At 51.9% G+C, this 15,162-nt stretch overlaps 1 protein-coding gene across 1 annotated transcript; it reads left to right on the forward strand.

Moving 5' to 3' along the window:
• The first annotated feature begins 967 nt into the window (after window positions 1-967).
• On the forward strand, window positions 968-11,578 carry LOC142458803 (anomalous homeobox protein-like). Its single transcript, XM_075559716.1, has 7 exons — window positions 968-1,222; window positions 1,854-1,981; window positions 2,307-2,430; window positions 2,677-2,896; window positions 8,142-8,289; window positions 11,118-11,199; window positions 11,492-11,578. The coding sequence occupies exons 1-7, from the start codon at window positions 968-970 to the stop codon at window positions 11,576-11,578; spliced, it is 1,044 nt and encodes a 347-aa protein (XP_075415831.1).
• The last annotated feature ends 3,584 nt before the right edge of the window (window positions 11,579-15,162 follow it).

Raw genomic sequence — 15,162 nt, forward strand, 5'->3', positions numbered from 1 at the left:
CTGGGCAGCCTAGACCTCCCTAGCACATGTCCGAGGCTGCAGTCTGGTGGGTGAGTTCACACAGCCCCCTCTGGTTCACAGCCAGGCTCTCAGTCTTATGCCATCAGGGATCCTTGATGAAAAATGTGAAGTGTGCACGGCATGTTGTAGATGAACACACAGCCCTGACATCCACAGGAGTGTCCTGAGGGTGTCCCAGAAGCCTAATGTCGCAGCTGACCACTGACCCACTGCACTGCTTCCCTGGGTCATCATGTGATGCGGGGCCAGGAGGCACTAGTGCCCACCTGGTAGAGGCTAGGAGACCCCAGACCCAGGGCAGAGCCATCCCCTGCACTGAGGGTGGAGGAGAGTCAGATGCTATTACGGGGATATGCTGTATGACGAGCCAGGGGCAGTCAGGAGCCAGGCAAGGACCTGACAGTGGTCCATGTGGTCAGGTCGCTAAGAAACCAAACTCTGCCATGGAGTTGAGGCTGACTCATAGTGACCCTACAGGACGGTAGAACTGACCCCCAGGGGTCTCAGATTGTGACTCTGCCTAGTCTTTAAATGGTGGAGTGACTAGTTTGGAGCTGCTGACTTGGTGGTAGAGAAGAGCCCTGGTAGCATAGTGGTTACATGTTGGGTTGCAATGCACAAGGTCGGCAGTTCGAAGCCACCAGCCACCCCATAGGGGAGAGGTGGAGCTTTTTCCCCAGTGTGTAACCCCACAGTGTCAGAGAAATGAGGGACAGTATGGCTGGCTGGCTTAACCTGTTGCCCATGGCTCTGGAAACAGCCTTTGGGGATTGAAAGGAGGTGTCATCAGGCCACACATACCCTGCCTCTCAGGAGGGCTCTTTGCTCTTGGGGACATGAAATTCAACAGGCTGGTTTGAAGACTGGCCCTGTGGAGCTCTGAGTGTGTGGTCTGTGCCTCCCACTGCCCTCACAGTTTTTGCAGAGGCCCCCAGCCTGAGGCGGGATGCAGAGGTTTCTGACGCTGCTGGAGGAGAGCGAGAGCAGGCCCGACTGGCCACCCCAGGCTGAGCTGGTGGCCCTGGCCGGAAGGCTGTGCCGGGACCTGGAGGATGACCTGGACCAGGCGGAGCACCTGGTGGATGCTGTGCTAAGGAGCCCGCTCCGCCTGTACCTGCTAGAAAGCGAGGCTGTAGTCCTGGTGTGCGTGCTCGTCCTGGACCGGCGGGAGCAGCACCAGGAGGCCTGCAAGCTGCTGGAGGTAGGGCACCCTGCAGGGTGGGCGGTGAGTTCAGAAGTCAGCGGATTAGAGACCAGGGGTTTGCTCCTTGGGAAAACCGTCTCTTGGCCTGCCGGCTGCTGGAGCTGGAGGGTCTGCGGATGGGCAGGAGGAGCACAGAGGTCAGTGGATTTGAGGTTGGCGTTCTCTTCTTGGAAAAATCCTCTTCCCTCCACTGCTCACTCAGTCCTGCGCCGCCCAGCACTCTGACATGAAAGGTTCGTGACCGGGATCGTGCCTGGCCTGCCCAGCCCCTGGCAGATAAAGAAATGCCTGAGAGTCACACCAGGTCCTGTCTGCAGAGCGAGCCTTCTCAGGGTGAGCTCTCCACCCTCCGCTCAGACTTGAAGTGTCCTCTGGGACTCATGGACCCGGGACATTGTCAACATGCACGTGTGGTCCATGCTTCGAACTGACCATCGTCCACATTGCTACTGTCATACGTGGATGGATGCAGGACTGGAGGGGCAGGAGGGCTGTAGATTCCATTGTCCCGCCACCCAGGGGTACCCCTCACCAGCAGTTCTGACTCCAGCATCTTCCCTGGGCTGGGTGCTGGACTGGTGGCCCCACAGGCCTGCCTCCAGGGCTCAGCCAGGCTCTCCCTCTGCAGGGCTGCCGGGTGCCCGGGGGCAGCTTGGACCTGGTGGAGGCCTGGAATGACATCCACTACCACATGACCATGAGGAGGCTGGGCGTGGACACACTGAGCCCCCTGCAGACCTTCCGCTGCAGGAAGAAGTGCGTTCACTCAGAGTCCTGGGTTGCCCCTGGGTTCGGGGTCCCAGACACAGGTGAGGGGAACTTGGGAGGTCCTGTGGAGACAATACAGAACAGGGATGCCATGAGTGGGCACAGGACGGGGCACTGCCAGCTCCCATCCCTGAGCACCTTCTCTGGGCCCTCATTTCCGTGTCCACAATCCCTCGTTGGTCCTGAAGTGAGCACAGAGGAGCTCCTGAGGAAGAACCTGGGGCCCTTTCTTAGGGGCGGGGCCTGGCCCTGGGACAGAGTGGACAGAGTTTGGGGTCCTGTCAGACGACCTCGCCCTCTTGTCCTCACCCAGGAACCCACCGCCCCCGTCCCTCTGTCCTGAGGGCCTAAGGAGCCGTCACTTCCCTGGCGACGTGCGCAAGAAGTTGCGGGATTTCGCCTTGGCCGTGAGCACCTACCCAGACAAGGCCCAGCGGGTACGAGGGAGCTGGCCCCATAGCACCCAGAGGCCATGAGCCGCTCCCTCCTGCTGGGTGTGGGGGGACCTGCCTGGGACGGAGGGTCTCCCTGGATGGGCCGTACGGGGAGCACTTGGTCGCTTGTCCTCCAGGGCTCCTGCTCAGAGTAGGACTGGCCCGAGTGTGGAGGGTGAGGCGGCCGTGCTCCTTTCCCTGGAAGAGCCGTGTGGAGTGAGGCGACCACAACTTATTTTGTCCCCACAGGACACCTTGTCGTTGGAGACCAGCCTGTCGGCTGAGCAGGTCTACAACTGGTTTGCCAATTACCGCCGGAGACAAAAAGCTCTCCTGCAGCGTTCGGAGCCAGACCTGGGGACAGCAACCCAGGATGGGCCTGCTGTCTGTGGGAGTGCTCCAAAGCTGCCTTGCTCCCCAGGGGACCCCTGTGCCAACCTTGAGGGTGTGGTGAGGCCCCAGTGGCCAGGTGAGGGGCTCCAGAGCCCAGCCTACTGTGGTTTGGGGTGCTGCTAGTCCTCACGGACCTTCCCCCTGACTGAGACTGGGACTGCTCTGTGATCCACCCCCTGTGACCCCTCCAGATGGCTCCCACCTTACTGCTCAAGCAGGGCTGGCCTATCGGCGGGGGGCTGGGGTCCACAGTGGTGACAGCCGAGTATCAGGACCCTACCTGTGATCCCTTTCCACATGGTCCCACCTCCTATGACTTCCATCATGACCGGGAGACACTTCCTGTAAGCACTTCCCCAACTGCTCAGGCAGGATCGGCCCTTCAGCTGGGTGGGGTCCACAGCTTTAGGTAATTTCTCAGTGGGGAAAGAGGTTGCTGAGACTGAAGCTGGGAAGTGACTAGACATGGGTCATATGTGGTGGGTGCTGGGCCTGGCCTGGGTGGGGGCCTGCATTCCCTTAGTGTGTGGAGGGCTAACCCTCACCCTTGTGGCGGAGGGTGGGAGGTAAGCAGCTGTGGTTGGCGTGGCTTGCCCTGTGCTCCATTGATTCAGAGGAGGGATGGCCAGGATGTAGCTGGGTTTGGCTCTCACTTGCTGGGATGCCTTGGCAGAGCTTGCAGGAAGGAGGCCCAGGTTTGGACTGCCACTGAACATCCCTGTTTGTCTGCTCTGTCTCTGGGCTTGGCTCGTCTTGTGCTCCGTTCTCCAGAGCAGGCGATTGGCCTTGACATCGTCTGTTGGGTTGTCAAGGTGGAGCCTGCAGGAAGAAGGCAGAGGCTTGGGCTGCCGCTGAGCCTCCCCATCTGTCTGATGCTGACTTGGCTCACCTTATGCTCCTTTCCTCCATCCCTTGTTGGGGTGTCCAGGCAGAGCCTGCGTGAAGGGGAATGGGCTGACAGCCCTGTGCTCCAGGGACCGGTGGGAGAGCCGGCCTGGCTCTCACTTGCTGGGCCCCTCGGGCAGAGCCTGTGGGAAGGGAGCACAGGCTCGGATGTTGCTGAGCCTCCCACATCTGACTGTTGTTCTGCCAACAGGACTTGCAGAAACCGCGTCTCCACAGACCATGGAGGCCTCCCAGGGACTGTGGGCACCGTTAGCCACTGCCTCAGGCTTTTCTGAAATACCTGCAGAGCCAGCAGCTCCCAGGTACTGTGCCCCACAGCCTTATGACAGGGCTGAGAAGGGACCCAGATCCCCACACTGGCTGGAGTCTCTTTTCAGACTCTGGCTGACGAGCCTCTGCCCACGGGAAGTGGTGTCTACTGTGTCAGCAGGTCCCTGCTACTTGGTGAGATTGACCAGGAGGGGCCTGCCCAAGACCCTGTCGGATTTGTCCCGGTCAACTCTGGCCCTGGATTCTGCCCTCTGGCTGCTGGCAGCGTCACAGCGGATCCGTCTCCAGATCCTTCAAGGTCGTGGCTGATGACACTGGCAACAGTGTCCTCCAGAGAAGCCTCTCTTCAGATGAGGGGTCCAGTCCCAAGCCAGGAGCTGAGCTTCACCATGTCCTGTCCCGACGCAGCCCTAGCAGGTGGGTCTGCTCGGGCCAGAGCCTCAGTTCCCCGTGGCCAGGGTCAGGGCCATCCTCTCCTGTCCTGTGAAGTGTTGATTACACCCAGAACCAGGGCAGCTGGACAGAACTGCACACAAGTAGTTCAGATGATTTTTGCACTTTTTTCTTTCCAAAGTAAAATTTGCAAATGGCAGGAAGTAAGGGGATGTACAAATAGTGAGGCTGAAAGGAAACTGCGGTGGCCCCTCCTCCAAGCCCCACGTGACATCCTCTGACATCCCTGTACGGTCCCTCTGCCCCTCTGTGAGGGTAATAGCAGGGCTCAAGGGTCTGTCTCAGTCACCCACACAGCTTTCAATACCACCACGAAGCGTTTGAGGGGGCTTCGGGCATTTATGGAAAAATGGAGGTCCCCACTAACTCTTTCAAGGCTCCTGCTTGTGTTAAGGTACAGATTTTGTGCCTCAAATGCAGCAGTAGTTTATGACCTCCCACCTTGTAGAGAGGACATGGAACACCGTGTGTTCGCCCAGTCATCAGGATCTCTACTTTTCTGCGCTTACTTAGCTCTTTGTCCTCCATCTTCCTGTTGTCTTGGCTTTCTTGATGCCCTTGTTAGTTTCTGACCCGTCTGTGTCTGTCACACTTGACTCTGACTGTCACCTTGGGCGTCCCAGTTCAGTCACTACTGCTTTGAGACGCCCTCTCGAGGCCAGGCTGGAGCCGTGCATGGAGAGCTGGGGCATTGCCCTGGAATTTGGGCCTCTGTGCCCTGGGTTTCACACCTGCTCATTCCTTTCCTGAGGCCCTCAGAAAGCAACTTTCTTCAATCAGTGTTGTGAGAGAGGAGCCAAGAAGGTAGATATCGAGTTCTTGGGTGTTTGGTGGATGTCCCACTCTGCCCCCACGCTGATGGGCAGTGTGGCTGGTGGAACTATGGTTGGAAACCGTTTTCCCTCAGAAATCTGAAGCTTCCCTGTGGTTGTGTAGCATTCCTCACTTTTGAGAAGTGGGACCTCATTCTGATGTTCACTTTTCTGTGTGTAGCCTGCTTTCTCTTGCTGAGAGCTTTTATGGTTTTGTTGTTTTGGGGTTTATTTTAGAATTCAGAAATTCCATAGTGATGGCCTTGGCCCTAGATCTTACGATTTTCAGTGTAAAGTACCTTGGCCTCCTTTAAACTCTGGGAATTTGGGGGTTACATTCTTTTGACGAAAGTCTTTGACAGTTTCTTCCATCCGGTTCCCTGTCTTCTCTTCATAGCACATGCTATTTGGGTGTCAGAACTCTGAACAAGCTCCCAAGTAGCCTATCTTTTTCCTGATTTTTTGGGGTCTTTTTATAGTGTGTGTACTTTGGGTATAGCTCTTAAATTCTATCCCTCAACAATCCTATTGAAGTTTTTATCTCAACAGTTATATTTTAAGTTCCAAGAGCTCTTTTTTGGTCGGCGACTTTTCCTTCTTGTACGTCATGTCTTTCTTTAAAGACAGCACAGAGTCACCGTGCTAAAAAGAACTGGTTGATGTTTAACCCCCAGATCAAGAACTGGCATTGCTGGGGAAAGAAGTCCAAGCAGCTCTGAAGGTGTTGGCATAAACCAGGCTCCAGGAGTGGTTTGAACGCCAGCAGAGATGCTTCCACAAACGGATGCAACACTGGAAGGACTGACTGGTCTGTGCCAAGAAATTTGGAAAACAGCTACCTACCTATTTGGCCATCCACTGGAAGAGAGCTGTACATATGTCCGCTCCAAGAAGGGTATTCTAGTAGAATGTTCAAATTATTGAAAAACAGTATATTTTATTTATTTATTTATTAGTTGGGGTTTAGTGCAGATGTGTATTTCATATCATTCATATTTCAATCATGGCGAGTAGAATTTTAGAATTGCTACCACGACAGTTCCCAAACAATCTTTCTATACTAACTCTTTTTTACCCTCTGACCACCACTGTATCCCATCCCCATGAACCCCTAATTCTACATGCTGTCCCTATCGGTCCATCAACCCTGGGTTTCATTGAAGAACATTATTAATAGCCCGTGCAAATTTAAAAACATTGCTGACTGTAATACAAAAAACAGTTGTAGTGGTACTGAAAGGGAACTGCCTGACATTCAAATTGGATTTATAAAAGGGCACAAAACAAGGGACATCATTAATGATGTCAGATGGATCTTGGGTGCAGGCAAGAATACCAGAAAGATGTCTACCTGTTTTTTATTGACTATACAAAGGCATTTATCTTTGTGGGTCATAATAGATTATGGATAACACTGCCAAGAATGGGAATTCCAGAACATACCGTTGTGCTCATTTGGGAACTCCTCATAGACCAAGAGGCAGTCAGCCAGTCTCACAGTTTACAGTCACATGGCTTACAGTCAAGGGAGGTGCTCGCCAAGGCGGTGCCCCTGCACATATTCACTCTGCACATGAACAGATCATCTGAGAAGAGGGAGAATGTGAAGGAGAACACAGCGTTGGGATTAGAGGGTGATTCATCAATAACCTGCAGCATGCAGGTGGCACAGCCGTGGCTGCATGTGGAAAGTCACAAGGACATGGAGCGCTGACTGAAGAAGATAAAGACTGCAGCCTTTACTCAGGATGGGTTGCATCTCAAAAATTCTTCATAACTGGACACCTTTCAGCAGCAACACGATTAACAGAGAAAAAGTGAAACTGAAGGATTTCAGTTTACTGGTATCCACAGTTCCCTCTCAGGAAAGCAGAAGTGAAGAAAGCAGATGATGGGTTGCATGGGCAAACCTGCTGCCAAATACCTCTTTAAAATCAAAGATGTTATTTTGAGGACTGATGTGCACCTGACCCAATTCATGGTATTTTCTATTGCTTTACATGAAGACAAAAGAAAAAAGAATTGGTGCCTTTGGGTTGCGGTATTAGCATGTCATGCCAACTGCATGGACTGTCAGAAGTTTAAACAAGAGGAAAAAGTATATCCAGAAAGCTCCTTGGAAGAGGGAATGGTGGTATTGCGTCTTACATACTTTGAATGTCGCATCGGAAGGGGCCAGTTTCTGATGAAGGGCGTTATGCCCGGTAAAGAAGAGGGTCATCCAAAAAGAAGAGTCAACAAAATGCACGTATTGGCCTTTGCAGTGGGCTGAGACACAGCCACAGGTGTGAGGAAGGCACAGCACTGGGCATGGTTTCCTTCCACTGTGTGGAGGTGATTTGACCAGTACCCCCTGCTTTTCCTTGATGCTCCCCTTTCTCAGGGCTCCTGGTGCATGACACCTTGCCTTGTGCCCCGCACCATCATCTAGGCGGCTCCGTTGGCTTCCCAACGCTGCAGGCCTGGGGTCGCTTCACCCGTTTGTCCTGTTTCAGTTGCCCCCCTTTGCTGGTTTGGTTCATGGCCTTTTGATATTCTCCGTCTCAGAGGGAGAAGTATAGCACTGTGCTACCGTTGCTGAGACAGAGGTGGTCTGATTGGCACTTAAGCCTTATGTCCTGCAGTGGAGAGGTCCCCAGGGGGGAGAGAATGGGAGAAAGCAGATGTGCCCTCATAAACCAGCCTGAGCAGGTGATCTTGGTCAGGAGGTTCAGGGAGGCCAGTTAGCCTGTTTGGTTGCTCGAACATAGATGTTACTGTGTCGATTCAGAGGCTTCTGCAGGCAGTGAGCCTGGCTCAGCGTGGCGAGCCTCAATGTGGAGCTGCTGCCTCACACTCCCTGCTCCTTCCCTGTTTAATCTGTGAACCCTATTTCCCCAGGATTCACTGACATGCCCCGTGGGAGCCCCCAGGCCATGTGTCTGGAGGAAGGCCCAGGTACCAGTGTTGAACACGTGGAGCTACAGGCGGGGAGCTTCCTGGTGACACAGCCTGCATTGCCACCTCTGGAGTTCATGCTTCCCCAAAGGTAGTCTCACGGAACCCCATGGTCAGAGTCTGTCCTTCCCCAAAGAGTGTCCCAAAAAACCCCATGCTCAGAGTTTATTCTTCCCTAAAGATCGGTGTCCATCCTTCCCCAAAGCTGGTGCCACAGAACCCCACGGTGGGAGTTCATCCTTCCCCAAAGTTAATCCTGCAGAGCCCTGTGTCTGAGTTCATCCTTCCGCAAAGGTGGTCCCATACAACCCCACAGTCTGGGATATCCTTCCCACGAATGACCCTGGAAAGTGAAGGAGACAAAGGCCCAGTAGGAGGGGGTTCAGTAGGAGGGGGTCCAGCCTTCTCTTTACTCCTCGGAGCACACAGATTAGACATGTCTGAAAGTTGCAGCATTCATCCCAGGTTCCTTCTACAAAGAGTTTGGCTTTCTGGTAAACAGGAAAGGCACCCACAAACACCCGGGCTTATGTGGGTACCATCCCTGGCCTGTGTCTGGGTAGAGCTTGGCCTCACTTGCCCATGAACCTGCCCAGGTTCCCAGCAGCCTCTTCCTGGTGTTTTCCTTTAGCCACACAGGCAGTGGGGCTCTGAGCAGCAGCATCCTGGTTCTGCATTTCAGACTGTGGTTTTGAAAGGGCTTCAGGGGGTTGCAGGCAGCCTGGAAGAGGTTTTCCTGTTGATGGAGGGTGGGTTTGATGTGCACCTTCCTCATGGCATTTCCTGAGGGGCCCTGGCTACACAATGCACTTCTCTGCTGGTCAGAGGTTCAAACCCACCAGCTGCTCCCCAGGAGAGAGATGTGGCAGTCTGCTGCCATAAATATGTTCAGAAACCCTAATTGTGGCACTTCTGCTCTGTCTGATACAGTCATTTGGGTCAAAATTGACCCAGTGGCAACATTTGTAAAAATACTTTTTCATAGGGGCTTGAGCCAACTTCTCTGGCAGCTCTGGGTTTCTGCACAGGAGAGGGAAGTACTCAGTCCCTGGTGAAATCACTCTAACGAAGGGGAAGTTCTCGGTCCCTGGTTACTCCCTTTGTAGACACAGCTCTGCCAGAAGCTTTTTCACAGTGTGGTTCTTCCAGCAGTGAAATTTCTTGAGCCCCCAAAGAGAATGCCCCAGGGCACTTGTGTGAGGAATGTGCCCACCCGGGCTGCGCCTCTGTTCAGATGCTGCTCAGAGGTGGGATGAGCGCCATCAGAGGTGCCTTCCACACTTTGGTGGCCTTTTCTGTTCTTCGGAGGCTGACCCGCAAATTCAGTAGGGTACCTCCCAGTTGTTCCTGGACCTGAGCCAGGGGAGGCAGCGCATCCCTTCTATACTGGGTGCAGGGACCGAGAGCCAGATGGGATTTGTCCTCGGTGTGTGGAGACCACAAGTCCACTATGCAGACTGCAGGTGGTCTGCCTTGTGGGGCACACAGACCTTGCCTTGTCCTCCGGTCCACGTGGAGTGTCCGCTCGTCAGCTCTCTAGGTCTTCAGGGGTGTATTCAAGTTCAGCTAAGTCAAATTTTCAGTTGGGGTTCAGAGTTGAGGCTTGTGAGCTGGAGAATCTCTGCTGTTACTTGAGCAGCAAGCTTCAGGCAGAGGCAGGCAGTAGCCACCGCATTGGCCCAGTGGTTGCCTAGGATCTGGGGTGTCTTGGCGTTTGGGAGCTCGGGTGATGTGCCTTTTCTTTCTGTTTTTCTTCCTTGGAAATGCCTGTCTAGGTCTTGGAACAGTAACAAACTCCATGGGGCTAGGACCGGCATCGGCCCCACTCCAGCTGCAGGGTCCGTGTGTCACAGGTAGGAAGGGGGGCTTGGACGAACCCCCACATGTGTTGCCACAGAAGTCGGGCCTCTGCCTGCTGCTGAAGTCAAGCCAAAAGGTCTGCTCCAGTGCAAGCTTTGGTGAGAAGAGAGCGTTTTACTGGGAGCAGACTAGCACAGGACACAGAGGGATTCTTCTAACTGCCTTCCTGACTGCAGGCAGGAGGGGCTTTGATGCCACTGGGGAGGGAGTGTGGAGAACGTTGAAGTGGGCTTGGGGGTAGGGTGAGGGTCTGGGAAGGGAGCTTGGTGAAAGTGGGGTTCGATTTAGGGTCTGGGAAGGGAGCTTGGAGAATGTTGAAGTGGGGTTTGTGCATTGGTCAGTCAGTGTCATACATTCTGTACTGGTGGTCATCCCTGGGCAGTGGTCCTCATGTCCAGGCTGTGAGACCACCAAGACAACACAGTATAGTGGTTTTTCTCATTTCTCTCTGACTCAGGATAATCAGTTTTAGTCTGGTTTTTCTTAAGCATTCTTATTTTTGTTTGAAAATCAAAAACTAATGATCTATTTAAAAATTGTGTAAATCATTTCATTGGGAGCTCATACAACTCATCCATACATACATCAATTGTGTAAAGCACATTTCTACATTCGTTGCCCTCATCATTCTCAAAACATTTGCTCTCCACTTAAGCCCCTGGCATCAGCTTCTCATTTTCCCCAACCCTCGCCATATCTCCCTCCCTCATGAACCCTTGGTAATTTATAAATTATTATTTTATCATATCTTACATTTGCCAACGTCTCTCTTCACCCATTTTTCTGTTGTCTGTCTCCCAGGGACGAGGTTATATGTAGATCCCTGTAATCGGTTCCCCCTTTACACCCTACCTTCCCTCCACTATTTAAATTTTCATTGCTAAAAGAAAACTTGGATGAAGCATATGGAAATAATAAGATTATGTAAATTTCAGTTTATAATAAAACTAATCTCCAAACCCACTCTTTGCCATCTCACTGAGTGCATGGATGCTACTCCCCAGCCTCCCTGGACACTTGAGATAGCCTGTCCTGACATCCTTCCTATCTGTTTTTCAGACCAGAGTTGGCCCAGGCTGTGTCCTACTTCCCCGGAGTCACATCTGCTGTGGAGCTGAGCCCACCCCTTCTCACCGGCCAGGTGAGGCCTCCCCCAGGCCATGTGTGACCTCTCCTGCAGTCCCAGTGCCTAGCCAGAGGAGAGACACTGCTCCTGCTTGTGCATAGCGCCCCTGAGGTGCAGAGGGACTTAGTACTTGGTGGGGGGGGGGGGCTTGCAGGTGGAAGTGGAGGAGGGGGTTTTGAGGAGAGGAGGGAGTGCACTGTGTGGGAGCCACTGGGCTCAGGAAGCTGGTGAAGTCTGGCATCCAGGCTGGAAAGTCAGGACTCTGAGGACACCTGGAAGCAGAGGAAGGTGCTGTGCTTGGTTACAGGTGCAGCGGCCTGCTGGCCAAGCCTCCAGTGATGCCGTCTGGGGGGTGCAGATGCTCTGTGAATTCTCCGGCAGCAGTCTGGACTGAGCTTCTCTTGGGAGGTGGCTGGCACTTCATGGGGAGCACATGTGCCTCGTCTGGATGTTGAAGACAAGCTGCAGCTTCTGATCCACAGAAGAAGCAACTCCCAGAGCTCCTTGAGAAACGTAGTGATGTTCCTGCACACTGCTGTTTTAGAATAGTTGGATCTTGAACTAGTTTGTTATTTGAGACTTTTTCTGAGGTCACAAGGTAAAGGCAATTTAGTTTCACTCAGGCAGGGACAGACCAGAGTCCACTCTTTGGACACGATCTGATCAGTTCACACTGCACTGCCAGCCACCTTCCCACCTGCACTGTGGTGCAAGGCCAAACCTCCTCCAGTTCTTTTTGTGGTTGTCAGCGCTCAACATTTGTGTTTTGATTGCTTCTCCTCTGAGAAACCTAGAGGCAAACCCTTTGGTGATGACCCAGGTAGAGTAGGATAAGGGGTTTCCACTTCCGGTTGTAGTTCATTGAGTTTATGATAAAAATGTTCGCTAGCATTAAATGAAAATTTATGAAAGCATTCATGATCTGAACTCTCCTCTTCATTTCCGTCTCACCACTATGTGCATGCACAGTTTTCCATCCAGCCATCCACACCGCCATCCAGTCACCCCATCCCAGTTGTCAGGTGCTGTTGAGTGGGTTTGACCCCTGTCGACTTTCAATGTTCGACATTGCGAAACATGGCCTGCGCCGCACTTTCACTGTTACTGGGTTTGAGCCCGTTGTGGCCTTCGGTGTGTCCGTCTATGTCCTTGAGGGTCTTCCTCTTTTTCACTGGCCCTCTGCTTTACCGAACAGGATGTCTTTCCCAGGCACTTGTCTGATGATGTCATGTCCGACTGTGAGACAAAGATTCACCAACCTTGCTTCTGAGGAGCGTTCTGGCAGTCCTGCTTCCAAGGCGACTGGTTTGCTGTTCAGCAGGTCTGTGGTCCTTTCAGCCTGATTCAGAGTCCCAATGTAGGGTTTCACAGACCAGATCTTTACAGAAGCAGGCAGCCATACCCTTTACCTGCAGAGAAACAGGTGCCTTGGAACTACCAGCCTCCCAGTCAGCAGCACCCACTGGGTTCATTGTCAGAGCAGAGTCTCTTTGCATCCTTGGCTAGCACTTCATGAGTTGGGTGTATACTCAGGTACCTGTATGCTTCTGAGGTGCTCACAGATTGGGTTCCAGAAAAACTTTAAGCCCTTGCTGATGGCACAGAACAAGCAGACTCTCCACCTAAGGGGATGCTTTAGACCAAGGATGATTCCATATCCCATGTTTGTTACCAGCCTCCCTAAAACCACAGGAAAAATAATTATTCTTCAGTGAATAAAATGATTGTTTTTTCTTGAGTAAAGTGGTTAATGCCTGCCTCCTCCCAGCAAGTTTACTGCCCTGTGTGTAGATGTGTGAGTCCGCTGCTGTGCAGGGTTCCATTCCTGAAGAAAGCTCCCAGTACCCTTCCAGAACCGATGAATGATCTGATCTCTTTGGAAGACCCTGATAGACAACATCTACTGGCCTGAACCAGTGGAAATTTTCTCTTGCTGACCATTCAGTTGCTTGACTGTTTTGCTCCATATTTGATTTATGGCTTATGAGAGATTGGACAGTGTGTTAGGCAGGGTTCACTAGAGAAACAAAACCAGGACATTTGCATTTGTTTTGGGATTTTTTAAATAGGAAAGAGCTTTATATACAAGGACAGTTTCATATTGAGAAAACATTCCAGCCCAGTCCAGATCAAGTCGTTAAGTACGTAATTAGCCCATATGTCCAATAACAATCTATAAAGCCCTCCTTAGACTCACTAAACACATGCAATGATGCCGAATGCAGGAAAATCACAGGCCAGTGGGTGGGCAGTCTTGTGGATCCAGTGGTGGTGTAAACATCTCAGTGCTGGCAGGGGTGTCCACATGTTTTCTCCAGCTTCCAGGGCTCTGGCTACATCATGGTAAGTCCATTTGGCTTTTCCTCTAGAATGTCTTGCAGGGAGTGAGCCAAAACTTATGATTATATATAAAAGGATAGGTTTATACATCGAGAATGAATATAACATTAACCGAGCAGTGTAGAAGACTTAGTTGAACTCACTTTTATGCAACCGTTAACATACTGGAAATCCTTCAACTGAACTGGGAATCTTCCCTCAGGCAAGACAGCAGGGTTAGTCAGCAATTGTCAGTAGCATGGGAGCTTAGGAAAGCCCCCTATACTGCCACAGGATCCACCAGCCTGAAGCTCAAGCAATGTACACAGCAGCAGCCTGGCAAAACAGGTCTCAAAGAAGCTTCAAGCTCTAGCCATACCATCCATGGGTTGGCTTGGCCCACGGGTAGTGCAGTCCAGGTTGGGGTAAAGCATAGCTCAAGGTGGTCCCATGACCAGGCAGGCAGAGAAAAGGGAAGGGGCCTAGGAAAGCCATTTCTCTCTTTGCCCTCTGATCAAGTTTCAACATGATTAAACTCTGCCCACGTGTTCTGATTGGCCTACTTGGCAAAATAGCCCTATCACAGAGAATGTGAGTCTTTCCTCTCAGAGCCTTGTGAGACCTTCCTGGTGAGGTTATCTATCATCTATCAATCATATGTCTTCAAACACATGCAATGATGCCAAATGCAGGAAGAACACGGGCCAGTGGGTGGAAAGTCTTGTGGATCCAGTGGCAGTGGAAGAATCTCAGTGCTGGTGTGGGCCTCCACATGGCTCCTCCAGCTCCAGGGCTCTAGCATAATTCATGTGTCTTGCCATGAGGAATACCAAGCAGAGTGTCTGTGTCCCTCCTCCAGCAGGCTATTTATCTCCGGAGTGCCTCCAAATGAGGTCATCAAGCTGCAACCTGATTGGTAGGGTAAATTCCACCCCTTCACTCTTAGTAGTCTCAAGTTCACACCAGATTACATAACTACCACAGGCACCGTATGCATTGTATAGCAACCACATCTCTTGCAGGTTCGAACTTGAACATTCAGAAACAGCTCTGGCAGCCCTCTCAAAGATGGTGGCCAAACATTGGGCTTTGAATGCATGTCAGTCTCCACAGCCCTATCACTAACCCAGCTACTGCACCATGCTCCTTGAAGGACCCATTATGTCTATCCAGGGACTCTCATGACCGGACTTCAGCCTCTAAACTTCCCATTTTAGTTACTGTTTAGGTTCACCCAATTTTAAAAATTTGTGTATGTTCTGCTTTGATTTGTCTGCCTTGACCGAACCAGTTGGAACCAATTCCAAGCTCTAATTTGAACTGTAAATCTTTTCATGAGTGGTGGTTGAGCACTCAACTCTTTGTGCCACCCAGGAACTCCAGTTCCATATACTTCCTGTGTTAGGCCAGGTTGACTAGAGAAACAAAGCCAGAGACACACATATATGTGTAAGAAAGAGCTTTATATCAATAAGTGCTTATATATCAAAGACACATCCCAGTCCAGTACAAATCAAGTCCAAAAGTCTGATACTAATCCTTCAGTCCCTCTTCAGACTCATAAAGTCACATGCAATGATGCAGAATGCAAGATCATAGGCCTGTGGATTCTAAGTCCTATGGATCCAATGGTGGTGGAAGCATCTGCAGGGCAGTGGT

The sequence above is a fragment of the Tenrec ecaudatus genome, chromosome 10 (genome assembly GCF_050624435.1).
Source record: "Tenrec ecaudatus isolate mTenEca1 chromosome 10, mTenEca1.hap1, whole genome shotgun sequence".
Lineage (NCBI taxonomy): Eukaryota > Metazoa > Chordata > Mammalia > Afrosoricida > Tenrecidae > Tenrec > Tenrec ecaudatus.